At 34.4% G+C, this 19,739-nt stretch overlaps 1 protein-coding gene across 4 annotated transcripts in view; it reads right to left on the minus strand.

Moving 5' to 3' along the window:
• LRP1B (LDL receptor related protein 1B) overlaps window positions 1–19,739 on the minus strand; it is a 986,195-nt gene that overhangs the window by 36,924 nt on the left and 929,532 nt on the right. For 3 of the 4 annotated variants that reach the window (XM_034424500.3, XM_034424507.3, XM_034424493.3), the window contains exons 75-79: window positions 17,413–17,547; window positions 16,093–16,212; window positions 13,584–13,825; window positions 7,673–7,896; window positions 6,265–6,371 (exon numbers count right to left, since the gene is read on the minus strand). In XM_034424500.3, the coding sequence (XP_034280391.2) occupies window positions 6,265–6,371; window positions 7,673–7,896; window positions 13,584–13,825; window positions 16,093–16,212; window positions 17,413–17,547 (828 nt within the window). The remainder of the gene's footprint in view (window positions 1–6,264; window positions 6,372–7,672; window positions 7,897–13,583; window positions 13,826–16,092; window positions 16,213–17,412; window positions 17,548–19,739) is intronic. The other variant, XR_004592513.3, reaches the window with a different exon arrangement.

The following is a 19,739-nucleotide window of genomic DNA, read 5'->3' on the forward strand; positions in this document are numbered from 1 at the left end:
AACAAGTTGAGAGGCAAAGCAATATCAGGTCTAGTCCAATTGGAGATATATAGAAGGGAACCGATGACTGATCTGTAAAGTGTATTATCTTTAAATTCAGGGGATGACTCATCTGTGTTCCTCAAGAAATCGGTTTGCATGGGAGTGTCACAGGGCTTAGCATTATTTAAGTTACATTTGTTCAGAAGTTCTATAATCTTATCTTTTTGAGAAAGTTTGAATCCCCTTTTAGTTTTACTGATTTGAACTCCAAGATACTTATTTACCTTACCTAATGATTTCAACGAGAAATGTTCATTTAGTTTTGTTACAAATGTCTCTCTCCTCTCTTTATGTTTACCTATATACAAAATATCATCCACATAAATTAACACAAATTCTAGAGAATCACCCTCTTTTTTGACAAAGAAACAGTTATCAGCAGTAGTAGCATTGAAATTCATAGTTTTGAGTACTTTGACTAAACATTCGTACCATCGTTTGCCAGATTGTTTCAACCCGTATAAACTTTTGTTTAGCAACGTTTCATTTTTGTTTGTGTATTGACTATGAGGTGCTCTTACATATATTTCTTTATCTAATTTTGCATGTAGATATGCAGTCTGTATGTCGTATTGGAATACATCAAGATTAAGTGCTGATGCTATAACCAAAGCCGTTTTAACACTCTCAGTTCTTACTGTGGGAGAGTATGTGTCTGTGTAATCCTCAGGATATTTTTGTGCATAACCTTGTGCAACTAGTCTAGCTTTGTATAAGGTGTTGCCTCCCTCTAAGTTTTTGATTTTATATATCCACCTGGTACCAATAACAGTTTTATCTTTAGGTGCAGGTGTAGGTGTGAATACATTTAATTCTCGTAGACTATCCATCTCTTTAGTCATGGCTGATTCCCACTTTTTCTTTTCTTCGGGGGGAAGTTTTAACACTTCCTCGTATGTGTTTGGTGTTGATGTTTCTCCATCCATATACATTACATAATCTTTGTATTTGTTTGGCACTTGATTTCTGTTACTTCTGATCATTCTTTCTGGTTTACTATCATTGTCATGTAAATACCTTGCTTCCTTTTTTGTTAATGAATCTGTCTTTATCTTGTGCTGACTGTTTGTCCATGTTTTGGTTTTGTTTTTATGTGAGTTGTGATTGTATTCTTCTCTAGTCTTTTTTTCTTGATGTTTAGTGTCTGTATTAGTGTTTGGGAATATTTCATTAAGATGTATTTTAGACCAGTTGGCCTGTTCATGGAATACAGCCATTCTGGAAACTATAAATTTGTTATTATTATCGATAAATCTGTACCCTTTTGTGCCTGTTTCGTATCCCATGAACCTGAGTCTTCTGGATACGTTCTCACCTTTACGTCTCAATTGCTTAGGTATGTGTACATCTGCAGTGACTCCAAATATGTGCATGTGTGCTATTTTGGGTTTCCTACTATACATTACTTCATATGGTGTCTTGTTAACAATGCTGGACCAAGTTCTATTTTGTGTATAATTGGAATATTGTAAAGCTTCTGACCAGAATTGTTTACCTAAGCCAGCATCTTCTAATGTGCATCTAATCATGGTTTGTAATGTTGAGTTCTTTCTCTCTACCACTCCATTTTGGAATGCAGAAAAAGGGCTAGATGTGTAGTGTAACATCCCTTTGTCTTTTAGCCATTGGGAGAATTCTTTTGACATGAATTCACATCCCCTATCTGTCATAATTTGTTTTATTCTAATATTATGTTGTGTTTCTACACGTTTGTAAAACTCCTTAAATTTCTGAAAAGTTTCATCTTTGTGCTTTAGTGTATAGACAAACCCATAACGACTATAGTCATCCACAATTGTTAGAAAATAACGTTTTCTATATGTGATTGATGGTGTTAATGGACCAACTAGATCCATGTGTACCAAGTCAAAAATTTTGTTCGTTGATCTTGTTGACTTTCTGGGTTTGGAACTAGTTTTGAGTTTTGTAGATTTACATACTGAGCATTCCAAATAGTTTTTACAATTTTTTATTTTAACACCCTCAGCATGTTCAGTCATCTTTTGTACTACAGGAAAACTGGCATGTCCTAATTTCCTATGTAAGACATGAGCACATTCATCATGAATTGGCTTACCAATTTTAGTTTTTTTGTCATTGGGTGTGTCTTTGTGATTATGAATTATCTCATGTTCCTCATTGTCACTATTACTATTGTCTTCATTATCTATGTCATTGTTATCTTCCATGTTGGAATCAATGTTGTGTAACCATCTCTCTTTTGTCATTAAATAAGGTAGACCTCCTTTAATAACCACAGTACCTATGCTTATTCTGTTTTTCTCTAATGTTGCTTTTCCTTTTGAGAACACAATATTTATGTCAAAATCTCTGCTTAGTTTTATTGCACTAAGTATGTTATGAGGTATTTCAGGTACTAACAATACCCCCTCTATTTTTCCTAGGCCAGGTAAGGATATATTCCCTCTACCTATGACTTGGACCTTTTCTTGATTAGCTACTTTAATTACAAATTTATCTTCTACAAATGAAGATAATATATTTTTATTATTTGTAGTGTGATTAGTTGCTCCAGAATCGATAAGCCAATCGTTGTCCTCTGTCTGTTGTATGTTAGTGTTGTCATGTTTGTTTAACCCATTCAGTGAACCAGACCTTCTATCCTTTGAATTATCCCTGCCCCCTCTATGTTCTCTATAGTTGGGTGGACTTCTATATCTATGTCTATCAATTGATGACTGTCTGTTGTGGTATCTATTTCTATGGTCTGAATTTTGTCTATCTCTGAGGAGTTTAGGACAATCTCTCCTATTATGTTCCTTGGATCCACAGTTGTGGCATCTAATTGGTTCATGATATCTTTCTTGAAATGCTACCCTCTTATATTGTTTATGTTCCATGTGATTGTTACAACGACTCCTCCTTGAATTATCTTCAGCTATTAGCTTATTAGATAGATTTTCTATGGATAAATATCCTAAATTGATTGTGTCTAAATGAGATATATAATTATCCCATGATGGGTCTAGTGAGTTAATAATAACACTCTTCATTGTTTGATCTGAAATTATTTCCCCCCTTAAATGCAGTTCTGCTCTAATTTTGTTTAAAGATATTAAATGTTCACTTATGGTAACCCCTGGCTTTATCCTAGCTGAGAAGAAATCTTTAGACATTCTTGTTGTAGTGGCTACACTTTCACTGTGAAACAATTTAAACATGCATTGAATAATTTCTGAGACAGTCAAATTTTTCTTAATACTGTGGTACATGGCAGGAGATATACTAGAAATTAATAAGAAAAATGCTCTATGGTGCAGGCAGTCCAATTTTAGAGTCCAAGGTCTTTTTGGGGGGTTAGTAATAAAAAATAATAAGTTTTCTTTTAGAAAGACAACCTGGAGCTGCTGACACCATTCTTGCAAATTAATACCATCTATTCTCAGTTTTGGGAAGTCATTGGGCAAATTCTCAATATTGTTGGATCCATTACTTACAACTGGGGGTAGTCCGTGATCTTGTAAATGTTGAAAGTTGCAAAATGGCGTGGGTATGCTTGCAACGAGTCTGAATGGTTCTCTCCGTTCCTCATGTCCTCTGAAGCTGTCTGCGTAGTCTTGCACATGCGCGTTGTTCATTTCGCTCCTGAAGCCGTTGTGAGAGGTTCTCGCTGCTGCAGCTCCTCCGCATTGCTCTTCCTCCGAGGAATCGGTCTCCGGCTCGATCTTGGGAGTCCTGGTGGTAGCAGGTGCTCGCTTTCTTTCGTTGAGGATGCTGGTCCCTGGGATCGTCTGTGGTGTGGGGTGATATCTGCAGGGGTCTCTGGGTTCAGGCGTCGGTGCTCTCGTCGTTTGGATAGGAGCGGGTAGATTCTGAGGTGTTTGCTTGCTTGCTTGTCTTTTCGTTGATTCTTTAGTGATTTTCAATTTTGGTCCAAAAGCTGCAAAGAGCTTTTTCATTGTTGACTTTACCCGCATATCTATTGAAGCTTCTTCGATTTCTGTGTCTGATTCTTCTGAGGTGTAAATTTTCTCCCTTTCATTTCTTGCATCGAGTAAGGCTTTTCGCGCCAGATATTTTGAATCCTGCTTTCTGATTGGCTCTGCTTCGCTCATCTTAGGGGTCTGTTGAAACCAAGATGGCTGCCATTCGAAATTTTGCGCGGGACTGTTAGTTTTCTTTTTCGCTGTATTTTTATCTGCAGGCAGATCGCTCACCGTTTTTGAGTCTTTAGATTTATCCGTAACGATGTGCTTCTCTCTCGCTGCTCCGTTGTTTTTTAATATATCTTGGAGGTTCGCGATGAGATTTTCATCGTTCTTTTGGCTTTTTAAGAGTTTTAGTATCTCTGACCTGAGTTCGTTGTTTTCTATTTCGTTTTCTTCTTGGTCATCAGTTTCATCCATTATTTCTTCGTTGTCAGTAGTGTAGTCTTCAGATTCTCTCGATATTGCATTCGTGGACTCATCGATTATTTCTTGATCTGCTTCCATTTCTTTGCTGTATGCCCTGGTGTTGGGCCTTTCTCTTTTGTTTCTGGAGTTTTCTCTCTCAGACATATTTAAAGTTTTATTGAGTCAATTCAACCATCCTCTGCTACCAGATTGTTACGATATTTTCAGGATCAGACTCAATAAATGAATTAAGAATTATATATTCAAATAAAGCACTGTTTATTTACAGAAGGCATTCTATATTCACTGAATAATCACAGATAGAAGCGCAGAAGGAATACATACAGCTCTTTATATATACATGGGGTGGAGCTAGATATGGGAGTGGGTAAATATGAATATATTAAGCAGTGAAGAATAAGTTAACCCCTGATATCCTGGTCATGTACTATTTACATAATGAAGAATAAGGCATTTACTTGTGACAGTATTAATCCTTCTTGATTCTTAGAAGGATTCAAAACACAATCTTCTTTAATTGCTTGCTCTGCTAAATCTCCAATTTTTTCCTGATTCCCAAGATTTCATTCTATATTAAAAAAAACTTACGTCTGTATAATGTTCTATAGTAAAAATATCACAGATATACCAGTATGTAGGATGCACAGATGTCTAATGTTACAGTTCCTATAATGTACGTATAAACGTACTTACAAAAAGCTGTAATTTTTTCATGCTTTCACTTTCTTAAAGTTTATGTTTATATTTCTTGCATAACTTTTATATATTACATATACATTTCTAAGATCAATATACAGATTGTTATGTCAACTCTGTTATATTGTTAAAAAATAAAGTTTCCTAGTAAAATTCCAGTTTAAGGAATGTTTTGATGGCTACAGGCTTTATAATTGTTAGGATTATATCCACACTGAAGGACATTGTTTACTGTACAAATAAGAATGATGTCAATGCATTCTTTCCCACATTGTCATTTTTCTTCTTAGTCATATGTGGACATAACATTATCAATGATTGATTGAATAAAATATTAATATTAATTTATGTGTACAACAAACTTTAACAATGTGGATATTATTGATTTGTTTGTATGCTGCTCATTCTAAAAGTCAGAAAGCAGCAATTGTGCAATCTGTCTTACAACCTGTAAGGTTAGTAAGAAAATATCACATGAATTGGTTTGCTTATTTATTTTAAAAGCTGCAGATAATACATTATTTGAAACTATTTGTCGTTGTGTATGGAAACTTTTAAAATAGTTTCTTTTGCCATCAAAACAGTCAGGTACAAATCACAATGTTGGAAACAGGATGAACTGTTCATTGCCCAACTTTTTATACTGGATCCCAACAGTGAATGTAAGTCATATACTATGCATCACAACATTGTGGTGCACATTTCATTTCATATCGATTTAAAAGATTGGTATGGCTACTTATCTTAAAAGGCAATTCTGGGTGGTTCATTATGTCATTTACCCCACTTAATCCCTTTTGCGAATACCTATGACTGAACTAATAAACATAAAAAAAACAAGTACTACTGTATATAGTTCTATATACTGTATATTGTTTTATATATTGCAAGGATGTGTTATCCTAAAAGTACAATCTGGATATGACATTTGAATAACATAAAAAAATGATTCTGTGGGAAATTCTTGCAACATCAAGGGAGAAAAAAAATAGAAAAAAGTCATTCTTGCAGGATAAAGAAAACTATTGAACAATATAAAAAAACCTGAATCAGGATTATTGCTAGGTTGCAATATAACACAGAATAACATTTCAGAATAGCTGAAATGGAGTCCATTAATATATAATGTATTGTTAAAATTTAACTGTACCTGTTGGTCTTTGTAAATTTTTTTGTACTATTATCCTCCTCAAAGTACCATCCATCGCTGCTTCTTCTATATGAGAACGATCTCCTATTACAGTCCAATACATCATGCTGGAAATCCCAAACACAAATCACATAGTACTGTTCCATTATACTTAACACAAAGAGCCTGCTCCTATATGTCAGTTTATTCATGTTCTTCTGAGAATTCACAAAACTACCTATCTTTTATTTTGAAACTGAAGAAACTCTATTCCATGAACCCAAATGAAAAACTAATGAGAATAATGCCCAGACATAAACTCTAGATCATTTACATGGTAGCTTGTCATGAGATACTCCAAAGACAAATTCATTGTATGTCCAATCACACTTGGCCAATAAAGAATTCTATTCTATTCTATTCTATTCTATTCTATTCTATTCTATTCTATTCTATTCTATTCTATTCTATTCTATTCTTTAATATATCTGGTTAATTATGGATGGGCTATAATGTTTTTACAAGTATTCATTCTATGGTAACATCTGAAGATTATGATTTCCTGTAGGCCCTGGTCAGACATATTCACACAGGACTGAGATGTGAAGTCAGGAATAATAAGCCTGGCTAGTTAGCATTGCTAGGGATGCAGGATAATAAGCCAGTGGCCATTCTTTCTCCATGTAGCTTTGTAATATCCTCTGAGTAAAGGCCAAGGATTCTTTCTTCTAAAATTGCCAGTTAGTGGTGTCTTCATAATACAGATTTATTTTTGTCTTGTTCCCTGAATTTAAACATTTATCTGAGAAGTCTCACATATTTTCCCAAGGCATAGGGCACAATTTTATTGAGCTATGGTTTATTTTGTTTCTAAATAGCAGCTGCTAGCCATTGTCTGAACTGTAATAAGAAGTGGAAGTTCAAGGCAGTATAGATATAATCAGGCTCAAGTAAAACGAGTACTGAAAACAGATATATATGGAACAATATCAGTTTTGTGACAAAGCTAAAAGCAATTATTGCAGGCTTTGCAGTGGTCTTTACTCTGACTTTGATCACTGCCCTTTCAGAAAAGATCTATGAGTCTGGCCCCCAAGCAACTTTTCAATGCTCTTCTGTATGTTATTTTCTGCATTAAATATGTTTGTTTCAGTCCTCTACATATTCATATTTCTGCCCTTTACCAGGATCTATTGGATTATTCAACTGGCTATTATTTAAATGAAAATATTAAAGTCATTCTCGCTGATCTCATAGGGAATTTGCATTTTGAGTAATTTTAAAGCAAAGAAGCAGGCAAGAAAGGACTAATTTCCTTCTCTGTGAAGAGTAGGGCCAAGCAAACAGAGAAGCTATGTCATTCCAGAGAACTTGCCCTATACAATGGCTTACATAATGCTTATCATAAAAGTTCTTGTTAACAACGTACCCTTTCAGAGGATTTACGGCAATTGCATATGGTTCTCCTGCCATATTTGTAAGGAGTCTCGTGCAGTTTGGTCCACTTATTTGTCCCACATTGATGGAGTATCTTAAACTTGTCCAATGAGTTGTATAATAACTAAACCAATGCATTCTGGAATGATCAGTCCAGTAAATGTTTCCAGCTATCCAGTCAACTGCAATGTCTCTAGGGCGTTTGAATTCAGGACACTAGAAAGAAAGCAAAAAATAGATGTTTAAAATTGCTCTGCTATATACTTATTTGACCTGATTTGTCTATAAAGAAACCTACAATTTTAACATTGAGCTTTAAAGAACATTAAAAGTATAAACATCTGTATATTTTAATACCCTTTGTTGCAGTAGGTGAAGCTAAGCAGAATTATATCAGATACCTGTACAATTAGCACAGGGGCCCCCTAAGGCTGTGTGCTCTCCCCATTTCTCTTCTCTCTATATACCAATGACTGCATCTCTAATGATCCATCTGTTAAACTACTGAAGTTCGCAGATGACACAACAGTGATCGGTCTCATTCGAGACAATGATGAATCCGCATACAGATGGGAGGTTGAACAACTAGCCTTGTGGTGTGACCGGAACAATCTGGAACTGAACACACTCAAAACTGTAGATATGGTGGTAGACTTTAAGAGAAACCCTTCAATACTTCCACTTCTCACAATACTAGACAACACAGTATCAACAGTAGAGACCTTCAAATTTCTAGGTTCTACCATATCGCAAGATCTAAAATGGACCCCTAACATCAAAAACGTTATCGAAAAAGCACAACAAAGAATATTCTTTCTGCACCAACTCAGAAAGCTCAAACTGCCCAAGGAGTTTCTAATACAGCTCTACAGAGGAATTATTGAGTCTGTCATCTGCATTTCTATAACTGTCTGGTTTGGTTCTGCAACCCAACAAGACAGACACAGACTTCAGAGGATAATTAGAACTGCAGAAAAAACAATTGCTACGAACCTGCCTTCCATTGAGGACCTGTATACTGCAAGAGTCAAAAAGAGGGCTGTGAAAATATTTACAGACCCCTTGCATCCTGGACATAAACTGTTTCAACTCCTACCCCTCAAAACAATGCTATAGAGCACTGCACACCAGAACTAAACACAAGAACAGTTTTTTCCCGAACGCCATCACTCTGCTAAACAAATAATTCCCTCAACACTGTCAAACTAGTTACTAAGTCTGCACTACTATTAATCTTCTCATCGTTCCTATCACCCATCTCCTTCCACTAATGATTGTATGACTATAACTTTGTTGTTTGTATCCTTATAATTTATATTGACTGTTTCCTAATATGATTTGATTGCTTATTTGTACCCTAAGACTATCATTAAGTGTTGTACCTTATGATTCTTGATGAACGTATCTTTTCTTTTATGTACACTGAGAGCATATACACCAAGAGAAATTCCTTGTGTGTCCAATCACACTTGGCAAATAAAATTCTATTCTATTCTATTCTATTGTTGAGTTCAAATTTATATTTCTCCAAAAATACTTAGATATCGTTCTACTTTATGCTTCATAGATTGCCAAAATTGCTTTGTATATTATATTTTTGCCTTTCATATAGTTTTTAATCCATTAAGATTTTGCAATTGCCATTTCATAATTTCTTCATGGGTATATATAAGAAAGGATAGCTCTAAAGGGACCATATAGTAGCAATGATATAAATGATATTTGGAGTATCAATTGATAGGGTTTAGCAAACAGGTGAAAAAATTCAGCCAGTCGACTGAAGGAGCGCACCACAACTGTGCAGAGTTGAACTTGACTCAGCTTCTTCTCCTGCCTCCTGCAGCACTCTTATTTACTTATTTGATTTGTAATTTCTGATTGACTTCATGCAGGCCCAACAGGGACAGCCAAAGGACCAGATATGGCCTGCGGCTGTAAAATACTCAGGTTTGCTGTAGACAAAGTTGTTGCACAGCAGCCTCATAGGGTTCTGAATGAATTGGATTATTATCTGGATCCCTTTCACTCAGGATTCAGGCTGGGATATGGGATTGAGATAGCATCAATGTCACTCTTAGATGACCTGTAGCAGAAGTAGGGGGAAGGGGTAGTGCATCCATCCTTGCTCTTCTTGACCTCTCAGCAGCCTTCTATACCATTGATCATGGTATCCTGCTGGACTAGCTTGGAAGTTGGAGTTTGGCAGCACAGTATTGTGCCGCTTCTTCCCCTTCCTCTGCAGTTAGTTCCAGCTGGTTTTGATAGGAGGGTCCATCCCAGGCCAGCCCACTTGAAATTATAACAGTCCTAGACAAAGGGACTTACAACCAGTCCCTAACCTTCAGATGTTGTTGCGCTCCATGGTCATGCAATTGCAATTTGGGCACTTGACAACCTGCTTGCGCCAGTGATGGGTTGCCAAACACCCTGAAATTATGTGATTGCCATCTGCAATCTTTCCTACTGGCTACCCCACAAAGTCAACAGAGAATTCAGCAGGGAAGATAGCAGGCTGTAGTTGCCTGGTTGATTCTTGGGAGTTGGTGAAAACAGTCCATCCTGAAATTCAAGCTTGGATTTCTGCTTGAGTTTCAGGATGGATCTTTTTCAGCCATTTTTGATAACAAAAATACTGCTTGGTTGATTTTGTCCCATACTGGGTTGAATCTCCTTTTTGTTGTCAATAAGGCTGATTGAAAATGGACTCCAGAGAATCTCCCCATTAAGCAGCATTTTTTGCTGTCAAAGAGTGGACTTTTTCACTCTGAAAACAAAAGCGCTGCCTAACAGATTTATTTTGCCTCGCATTGGGCAGAGTGTCTCCAGCAGACAGGAGGGGAATACACATCTGGCCTGGAGAAAAGAAGCTTGGATCATGAAGCTTCTGTGCATAGAGAGGAGCTGCCTATCCCCTTCAGCAAGCTGTTTTTCCTTCACTTTTTTCACTGTAATGATTGTCCCTGGCAAAGCCAGGATGTAGTCCTAAAATCAAATCAGAATACACGGTGACATTCTTTATAATTGCCATGACTTACAACCATGGTTCAGGCTCAATTATTGTCCTATATCAAGGATACCTATAGAGATATCCCAACTCCTGTAAAGACTCTTCACTGTCTACAGAAATGCCAATGTGGAACAGAAGGAAGTCACCTGGGGCTTATCTGACTTAAATACCTTTAACCAGCAGAATATCTTTCTGCAGTTTTAAAATACACATATATACCATTCTTTATTTCTCTATTTTTCTCTTCTTAAATTTAAATTATTAGGATTATATGCATTCATAGACAAATAATGGATAGGAAACAATGACTTTTGCTTCAATGTCTACAATTACTTTTTTGACTTTTGAAATTACAATTTAATTTATAAATATGTACCATAAATATAATATAGGATAAATATTTCAAAACTGATGTTTTACTAACTTGAGTTACATTCATTTATATTCACATATATATTCTACATTGCCCTAAATGGACAAACCTTATTAATTTGAGCAATCATTTCTGTATGAATATTTATGAGTCTGTTTACACATGTATTGTTTTTATTAATAACCATCAATAAATTAAATCAATAAATTAAAATAAAGTATAAAACATTTAAGCAATAAAATGTTAAATAATTATGCTATTCCAAAACATTAGTTTATTGTTAATACTAGCTGGATCCCCGTGTGTCACTACGAAACTATGTGATCGGGCTTGATAAATCAACACAGCTTGAATCATCCCCTATCCTATCTCCTTCTCTCCCTCAGCCTTGCCCCATAAAAACATCTCCTATCCTATCCCCTTCTCTCCCTCAGGCTTTCTAGCCCCTTCTCTCCATGAGGTTTGCCCCACAGAAACCTGTCCTATGCTATCCCATTCTCTCCAGAGTTATTTTCAAGTTGGGAGGGGGAGTAGAATGTCTAACTAATTAGCATCAGAGCATGTTATAATAATATAGGAAATACTAATGCTCTGATGTTCATTTCGAAAAATCCTTTCTTAGTGAGCACCTAGAAGCCAAGAGGAATATATGTGGCAAATTTCAAGTTTGTGGGCTTTATGGTTCTGGAGATTTTGTGATTAATGCGTGAGTGGTTTTCGCTTTTATGTATATATAGATTATCACAATGAGATGAAAATAAAACTGAAAGGAAAGTGAAAAATACCAAATTTCATAAAAATCCACATAGGATAAAGAGAAAATAGGTTTATGCTTACCTTCTTAAGTACACAAATATCTGAGAAAGTTCTGCAGACACACACAGACACACACACTGCATACACAGAATTTTCTCAGACAAGAACTCAGAATGCTCAAAAGATATTATAGAAATTACTGCAGGGAATGATCTGTGTGCTTCAAAATACCTGCACTATTGTGAGCATCAATAGAATTCTTCTAATATTTGAAAATATATATATATATATATATGGTGCAACATAGACTAAGCAGCCTACCTGCCACAGTTGCATCAATGACCCTTCCCTTAAAGGGAATGCATTCCAACAAGTTCTTTGTGATATATTCAGGACATGGATAATTGGCAAAATCAGGATATTGATAATTAGAAATAACATAACAATAAACCATATGAAAGCTGAGAAGTACTGAAATCTACTATATTGCTTGTTGCAGCCTACACAGGAGCTATTTTGATATACAAAGAAATAGAAACATTGGTATTAAATGCAGGTTTTGGCACACTCTGAGCTTGGTTGTTTGCCTTTGATTAGGTAGCAATAGCAATAGCAATTAGACATATACCGTTTTACAGTGCTTTACAGCCCTCTCTAATTGGTTTACAGGGTCAGCATATTGCCCCCAACAATCTGGGTCCTCATTTTATTGACTTTGGAAGGATGGAAGGCTGAGTCAACCTTGAGCCTGGTGAGATTTGAATTGCTGAACTGCAGGCAGCCAGCAGTCAACAGAAGTAGCCTGCAGTACTGTACTCTAACCACTGCGCCACCACAGCTCTACCTATAGGTAGATAATGGCTTCAGCACCACCACTGAACATCTTCAGTTAGCACTGAATTTTACCTAGTTGGGTAATGTAGCCTAGTCTGCAAGAAAACAACCAAACTCAGAGAACACCAAGGACTCCAGAGTTCAATCCTGAGCTACATATATTGTCTTCTGATAGTATCTTTGTATTATAACAACAAAGAAGTCTTCCCAGGATGACACATTTTACAGATGCTAAATATATCTTTTATTTGGTCACAACCTATCAAACTCTAACAAGTGCAAATATTTTTATTCTTAAGGTAAAGGAAAAGGTTCCCCTCGCACATATGTGCTAGTTGTTCCTAACTCTAGGGAGTGGTGCTCATCTCCGTTTCAAAGCCAAAGAGCCAGCACTGTCTGAAGATGTCTTCGTGGTCATGTGGCCGGCATGACTAAACACCAAAGGCACACGGAATGCTGTTACCTTCCCACCAAAGGTGGTCCCTATTTTTCTACTTGCATTTTTTACATGCTTTCTAACTGCTAGGTTGGCAGAAGATGGGACAAGTAATGGGAGCTCACTCTGTTACATGGTGCTAGGGATTCGAACCGCTGAACTGCTGATCTTTCAATCGACAAACTCAGTGTCTTAGCCACTGAGCCACCATGTCCCTTTTTTATTATTATTCTTAAGGTGACTATAATTATGAACTGGTTCACCATGAAGAAGACATTTTTTTAAGTCATAGTAAAAATCAATTCCAGGAACAATACAACACATACCTTTATATTACTGTTAATCTACACTGAATTACCATGGTTCACAAAGATAAAGAATTGAAACTCTAAGTTATCTGGAACTTTTTGTATTTGGAAACTGTCACACTTAAATGAAAAAAGAAAAAAGAATTCCAAAATAAAAACATGCAAAATATCTCAGCATTGTTGACTTACTATCACACCGCTATTGCTTTGTCTTCTTTCTCCCCCATTGACCTTTTTATAGAAAATGCCTCCTGGATTAAATTGAGTGCTCCAAATAATAATTTCCCCTTGATAATATAGATCCATTCCAGTTATTCTTGAGTTATGTTCAATGTGTGTAATCTGTTGATGAACATCACTGTAGTTGAATGGATATACAAAACCCAGGATATCAGTGTCATTAGCAATGTAGAGAACTTGATCTTCAGAGCCTGGAAATTATTGTAATGAAATACAAAAATAAAGTAAATTTCAACTATTAAAAAGGAGAGAAATTCATTTATTTAAAGTTTTATACTTATATGGGTTGTTTTACTGTTGATTTCTATTGTGATCCACATCCTAGTTATCTTCAAATATTTTTAAGTTTGACTGAATTCAATAGGAATGATTCCAGAGTTAAGTAACGTGTGGAAGAAAGTCTTATGAATATTTCTTATTTAACTGAATTTACTTAACTAACATATACATTGCTATTCATTTAAATAATAATATATACTGCAACACATTCTTTCCCTCTCTTTTAAATTATTCTTTCCTCTACCTGTTTTTAAAAGTACAGGACAAAGTTTTATTATTTTTCCTATTTTCAACATTTCTTGAAATATTAGACCTATTATTAAAATAGAAAGTCTTTGCTCTTGGTTCTTAGAGCAAGTTTTATTATAGAGAGTTGTCTTGGCATGAGGTCTATAGTAATGCTTCTTGTCCGTTATGCTTAATACAAAGCTATTTTATGATATTACTGGGAATTCTGAATGAGTTTTAGCAACAGGAATTTTATTTTGCCCTATGATATGAGTTGGGAATGACTAGCACATATGTGCAAAGGGAACCTTTACCTTTAGCTTTATAATATGAACTTTGTTATTAAATTTATTAACTTGGATAATAGTCAATAAATTGAAGCTCAGCTAGTAAGTTTATGAATTTAAATGTTGCTACTTCTTTGGGAGAAAGACAGTATACTGTTATCCATGCCCTGATAACTTCTCATCTGTAATCATGTAATCAAATTTTTCTTTGGAAATTTTCAGGAAAAATCAATGAAAAAAATTATAGCTATCAGGGCAGTATTAATCAGTGTTTGCAAATTTAAAAGGAATTTTTAGAATTGTTTTCTATATTTTTGAATAAATTATAAGTATTAGCATTAATTTTCAAATAGGACTACATCTTTCATTCTTTACTTCTTTGCAGAGAAGCATCTAGAAGAAAACAGTTTAATTTCAAATGACTTGCGAGATTTTCCTAAGACATTCATTTGATGTCAACATTGTTTTTCCCCAGATACCAGGCATTATATGTTATTATTAGGCAATTTTTTAAAAAGATCAGTAGCTTTAAGTAAATGGCTGCTTGTTTTGTACCTTAAAGTCCCACTATTTCAGGCATTATATGTTATTATTAGGCAATTTTTTAAAAAGATCAGTAGCTTTAAGTAAATGGCTGCTTGTTTTGTACCTTAAAGTCCCACTATTTCATTTGTGTAACTTGCTGTGGAATATTTAAGGATGAAGGGTGCTACTAAATATTTTAAGAATAAATAATGGAAAGTACGTGGAGGTTGTACAGTTTTATTATCTAAAATTGCAAGTCTTATGTGTAAACATTAGTAATCCAATGAAGTTTCCATTACAGTCTAAATGTATGTGAAAGTAGAAATAAAAGGAAACCTGATTTCTCACAGGGGATATATCTGAGTAATTTTAAAGAATTTCAGTAATATTAGCAATATTTCAAATAGACTTTATATGTCTCTGGAATCAGGTATTAATGTATTTAAGGAAAGGATTGGGATTCTGATTTATGGTTCTGAGAAATGGCTATTTCTAGTCACAGAAAATAGTCTAATATAATCGATGGAAGCTCCCACTGACAGAGAAGGTAAGACTATTTTCCAAGCAGATCATATGATATGAATTAAGAACTACAAACAAATTACTTTTTAATTTATTGCTTTCAATAATGAAATGAGTGTAATAAATGCAAGATTTAACGTACATTAACAAAAATCAGATGCATAAGCAATTATTCCTCTTAAAATAGAAACAGCATAATGTCTTCAAGGCTTTTACTCGCAAATAGAAACCTGAGGAAAAACTTTCTCTGTGTGCTTCTCTTTTGAGCAGAAGGTGCACAGTGCCTACTGATAACATTTAATAATGCTTTATTTTCCTTCCTCAGTCCCAGCCAAGTATACTATGCAGTGAAACAATACATTAGCATGGTCCAAAAATGGTAAATCTGTTCACATTTTCCATCATATGCAGGATTGTGAAAAAATTCAAATCAGATTATAAATGAAATGGTTTGTCATAAAAATTACTATATTACTTTGTTTCCAATTAAGGAGTAGGAACAGAAGAAAAATAATTTTTCATCATGTCCTGTTGTATTCTTATTTACAGTACCATTGTGCATGAAAGGGTCATGATTGCCGTGTGCACCAGCATCATGAATTATTTTGTTAGCTTACCTTTTGCAATGCAGCTACTGTTTCTCTCTTTATAGTTCTTTTCACAAGTACATTTATATGACCCTTTTACGTTGATACAGAGCTGGGAGCAGATGCCAAATATTAGACATTCATTGATATCTAGAAAAGAAAATTTTTTATGATTTGTTTCAAGTCACATGCAAGCTGTTCCAAAAAGATGGGACAGATGGTATTAAAATTTGGAAACAAATTTAACATTGTTCAAAACAATTCATAAACAATATTTTAATAGTATAAAGCAGTAATAGAAAAAGTATAGCCAAAGAACCATTTCTGTAAAGTCGCTTTAAACTCTGAAGTCCTGTCCTAAATTGGGGCAAGGTTATGGCCCTGGAGCTGTTCACTTCTAGAATGTAGCCCTTTCATGTAGTACAAAGCCCTCTATCTAATATAAACTGTGCAAGCTTAGGTTAAGGTATCATAGCTACAGGTATCCATAGGAACCAATGCGTTTTTCAAAATGCTGAAAGCAGTATTGCATTCATGACGCAAGCTCCATAGGTTTTCTACATTTTGCCTGTGTGACAGCATACCACACTGGTACTGCTTTTCCCCCTTTTAATACTTCACTACTGATCATAAGTATAAATACAATCTGCAGGCTTTTATATTTGATCCATGAAACAAATGCAATCAGCAAAACATTTCAGTATTTTCAAATTTCCTGAATTCTAGCTGATTGAATATTGAAGATTTTAACACTCACTACAAGCATGAACACAAATTATAAATATTCCATTAGACACCAAGGGCATATTTAATATAGGCTGGTAAATTCATGTGAAATGAATCCAAAGAACTCTCAGAGTACAGTTCATATCAAAAAGAGCAATGTATATTTGGAAAAACAGTTCTTCTTTTTCCAGACTTCTATGCTTTAAGGAGCTATTGCATTATAATTAATAAAACTCTTAAGGCGGCCATACTTTTATTCAGATCCTATTTCTACTGATTTAAGAGAAACATTATTCCAAAATGTGAAATATACATATTTATAATGAAGTAATATTAAATAATATTTAAATGGAATATATATTAAAATATGTCTCCAGGTTTTTCATTAAACGAAGAAATAACAAAACCAAGTAAATTCTTAGTTTTGCTGCTATTTAAAAAAATCTTCGTTACATTTTGTCTCCTTAACGTTCAGATTTTTTTTAAAAAAAAATGCAATTCCAAATGCCACAAATGAAATGACTTCCTCTATATTTTAACTGTTGTTAAAATCAAACTTCTAACATCACCCAGTAATATTATGTAACATTTTTAGAATGGTTCAAAGCAGTGCTTCAGAAATACCTTCACATTGCCAATTTCTTCTATTCCTCTGAAATCCAGGCTTACATTGGCAGAAAATTGATGTTTTGGTTTTATTACAATATGCATCATCACCACAAGGATTCACATTATTTTCACAGTTGTATTCAGTCAAACCTAACAAAAATAAATTTAAATGTTATTATAATATCATAATTCCTTCTATAAGCAAAATGTACACAAAGACATAATATTTCAATTTTGATTGATTTTCACAGAAGTTATTTTTATATGATCTTAAGAAAAAACTGAGTAGCACAGAAGTTATTTTTTGATTGAAACAAGCTTAGAAATATTTCAGCTCTAACTCCATTTGTATGTTTCAACATTTTGGAGAATCAACATGTATCTCAATTATTCCAAATTCATCTTAGAAATTTCTGAATGACTCATTGAATGCAACATGTTAAGCCAGTAAACATAGTTGATGGAGCGGTACTTTAACCTCAATTTGTAACAATAGCTTCTTAAAGATTAACCTATTTTAACTGTGACCCATCATCCCATCCAAATATAGACTAATGCCTAATTTATGATTAAGCAATTATCACTATTTCAGGTAAACAAGAAGGTGCTCCTGCAGTGTCCCTACTGTTCCTATTTTGTTTTTCAACTCTCTGGGGGAAATTGGTTGATAAAAGGATTATCTTCTCTCTGTCTCTATGGGAAAGGATTAATCTTCTCTCATTCTCTATGCACTGTCTCCAATCCTGCTCTAACTCCAGATTTTAGAGTTTCTAAACAGAAACAGCAAAGGTTGTTTGTGGGTTCTGGGTAAAAGGAAATAAGCCTTTCAAAATAGGAGCGGTTGTGATTTCATTGCCTCTGGGAAGGACTTTACTTGATGAATTTCTTAACTATGCTTGATGTTAAATCTGTTAAACTGGGATAGAGAGTAAAGAAGATGACCTCAATGGAGATATGCAAAATGCAAAAGATTGCTGTTAATTTAATATCCTTTTTTCTATTCCTTCCTACATTTTTGAAAATGTATAAGAGTTAGTGTTTTGGTTTTTTAAGTTTTTTAAAATGTGTATCTCTCTGTGTTTGCATGTATATAAATATGATTAGAAATAATTAAAGTAAATTAAGAGAGGAGTACATGGAATATCTACAAGGAATCTAGTTTTAAATATGATTCAGACCAAATCTCATTATATACTGAAATGTCTAAAAACATGCATAGGAGATAGCCAGCAGAATCTCTAACATAATGTCTTTTCCTGTTTTATTGGAACCTTAAACAGAGATCAACTCTGAACATAAATGAGTTACCTGAAATGCCTGGAGCAACTTGAGTAATTTTTCCTGGAGAATATGGACAGCTTCTTTTTACTGTTTCTCCATTGTCGGGATCCTATTATTTCTTCCTCCCCCATTAATTCTTATTAGGGCAAGGAGAACAAAATATCTAGGAAATAAGTTGTTGGTGGCAGTTGGTGGTTATGTACTATCTTTCCTCATTCCCTACCATATATATATATTTTAAAATATGATGAAATTTTGGAAATATGGTGACAATTTGGAAACATTCCCATAGACATTTTGGAAGGTTAATGATCTCTAAAAGTTCTATCATCCTTTTTTACATTCATTCTTGTTGGGGAGAGTATCCAAAGAAGCTACAATTATGATACTCTCTATCCTAGCCTAGGAAAACTATTTTCTCAAATCATAAATAAATTCAAATTGAATAGTATTTCTCTCTAATTTCATATTTTAATTAAATAATGCCCTGTTCAATTGCTGATCCCAATGCTGTGCTCTATATCTCAGTCTTCATTTTCTCCTCCTTCTAAGGATTAAGATTCTAATTTGTCTCTTTTCCTTACCACTTTTCTCCATGTGGCTACATGATTAGCGTATTTTTTTATTTTTTAGTGTTCAGGACTGAAATAATAAAAAGATTAAATAAAAAAGGCTCTTTTATATGCATTGAAAACTATTTTCCTTCTCTTGGTTCAAGAAATAGAGAACATTTGAGGCAAATGTTTGTAATGTACTGCATCCAGGTATTATAAACTATATAAATATTAATAGACAATTGTGACTCTTTAGCACGATATTTTTCTCAACTTCAAAGGAAGCTGTGAAAAATCCATTATACAACTAACACTGCAACTTGGAGACCAAGCTACATGCAACAAAATAACTGTTTACATTCTTGAAAGAGGACAAACAATGAGGTATCTGGCAGCGATAACATAATAGTTGAAGCATTGAGATTCTATAAATGAATCCATCCCATGAACATATATGTAAAATATCAGTAATTATAATTTGAGTTACACTGTTCAGGTCTATCAAAA

This window comes from Pantherophis guttatus, chromosome 1 (assembly GCF_059756535.1).
Source record: "Pantherophis guttatus breed Tessera chromosome 1, ASM5975653v1, whole genome shotgun sequence".
NCBI lineage: Eukaryota > Metazoa > Chordata > Lepidosauria > Squamata > Colubridae > Pantherophis > Pantherophis guttatus.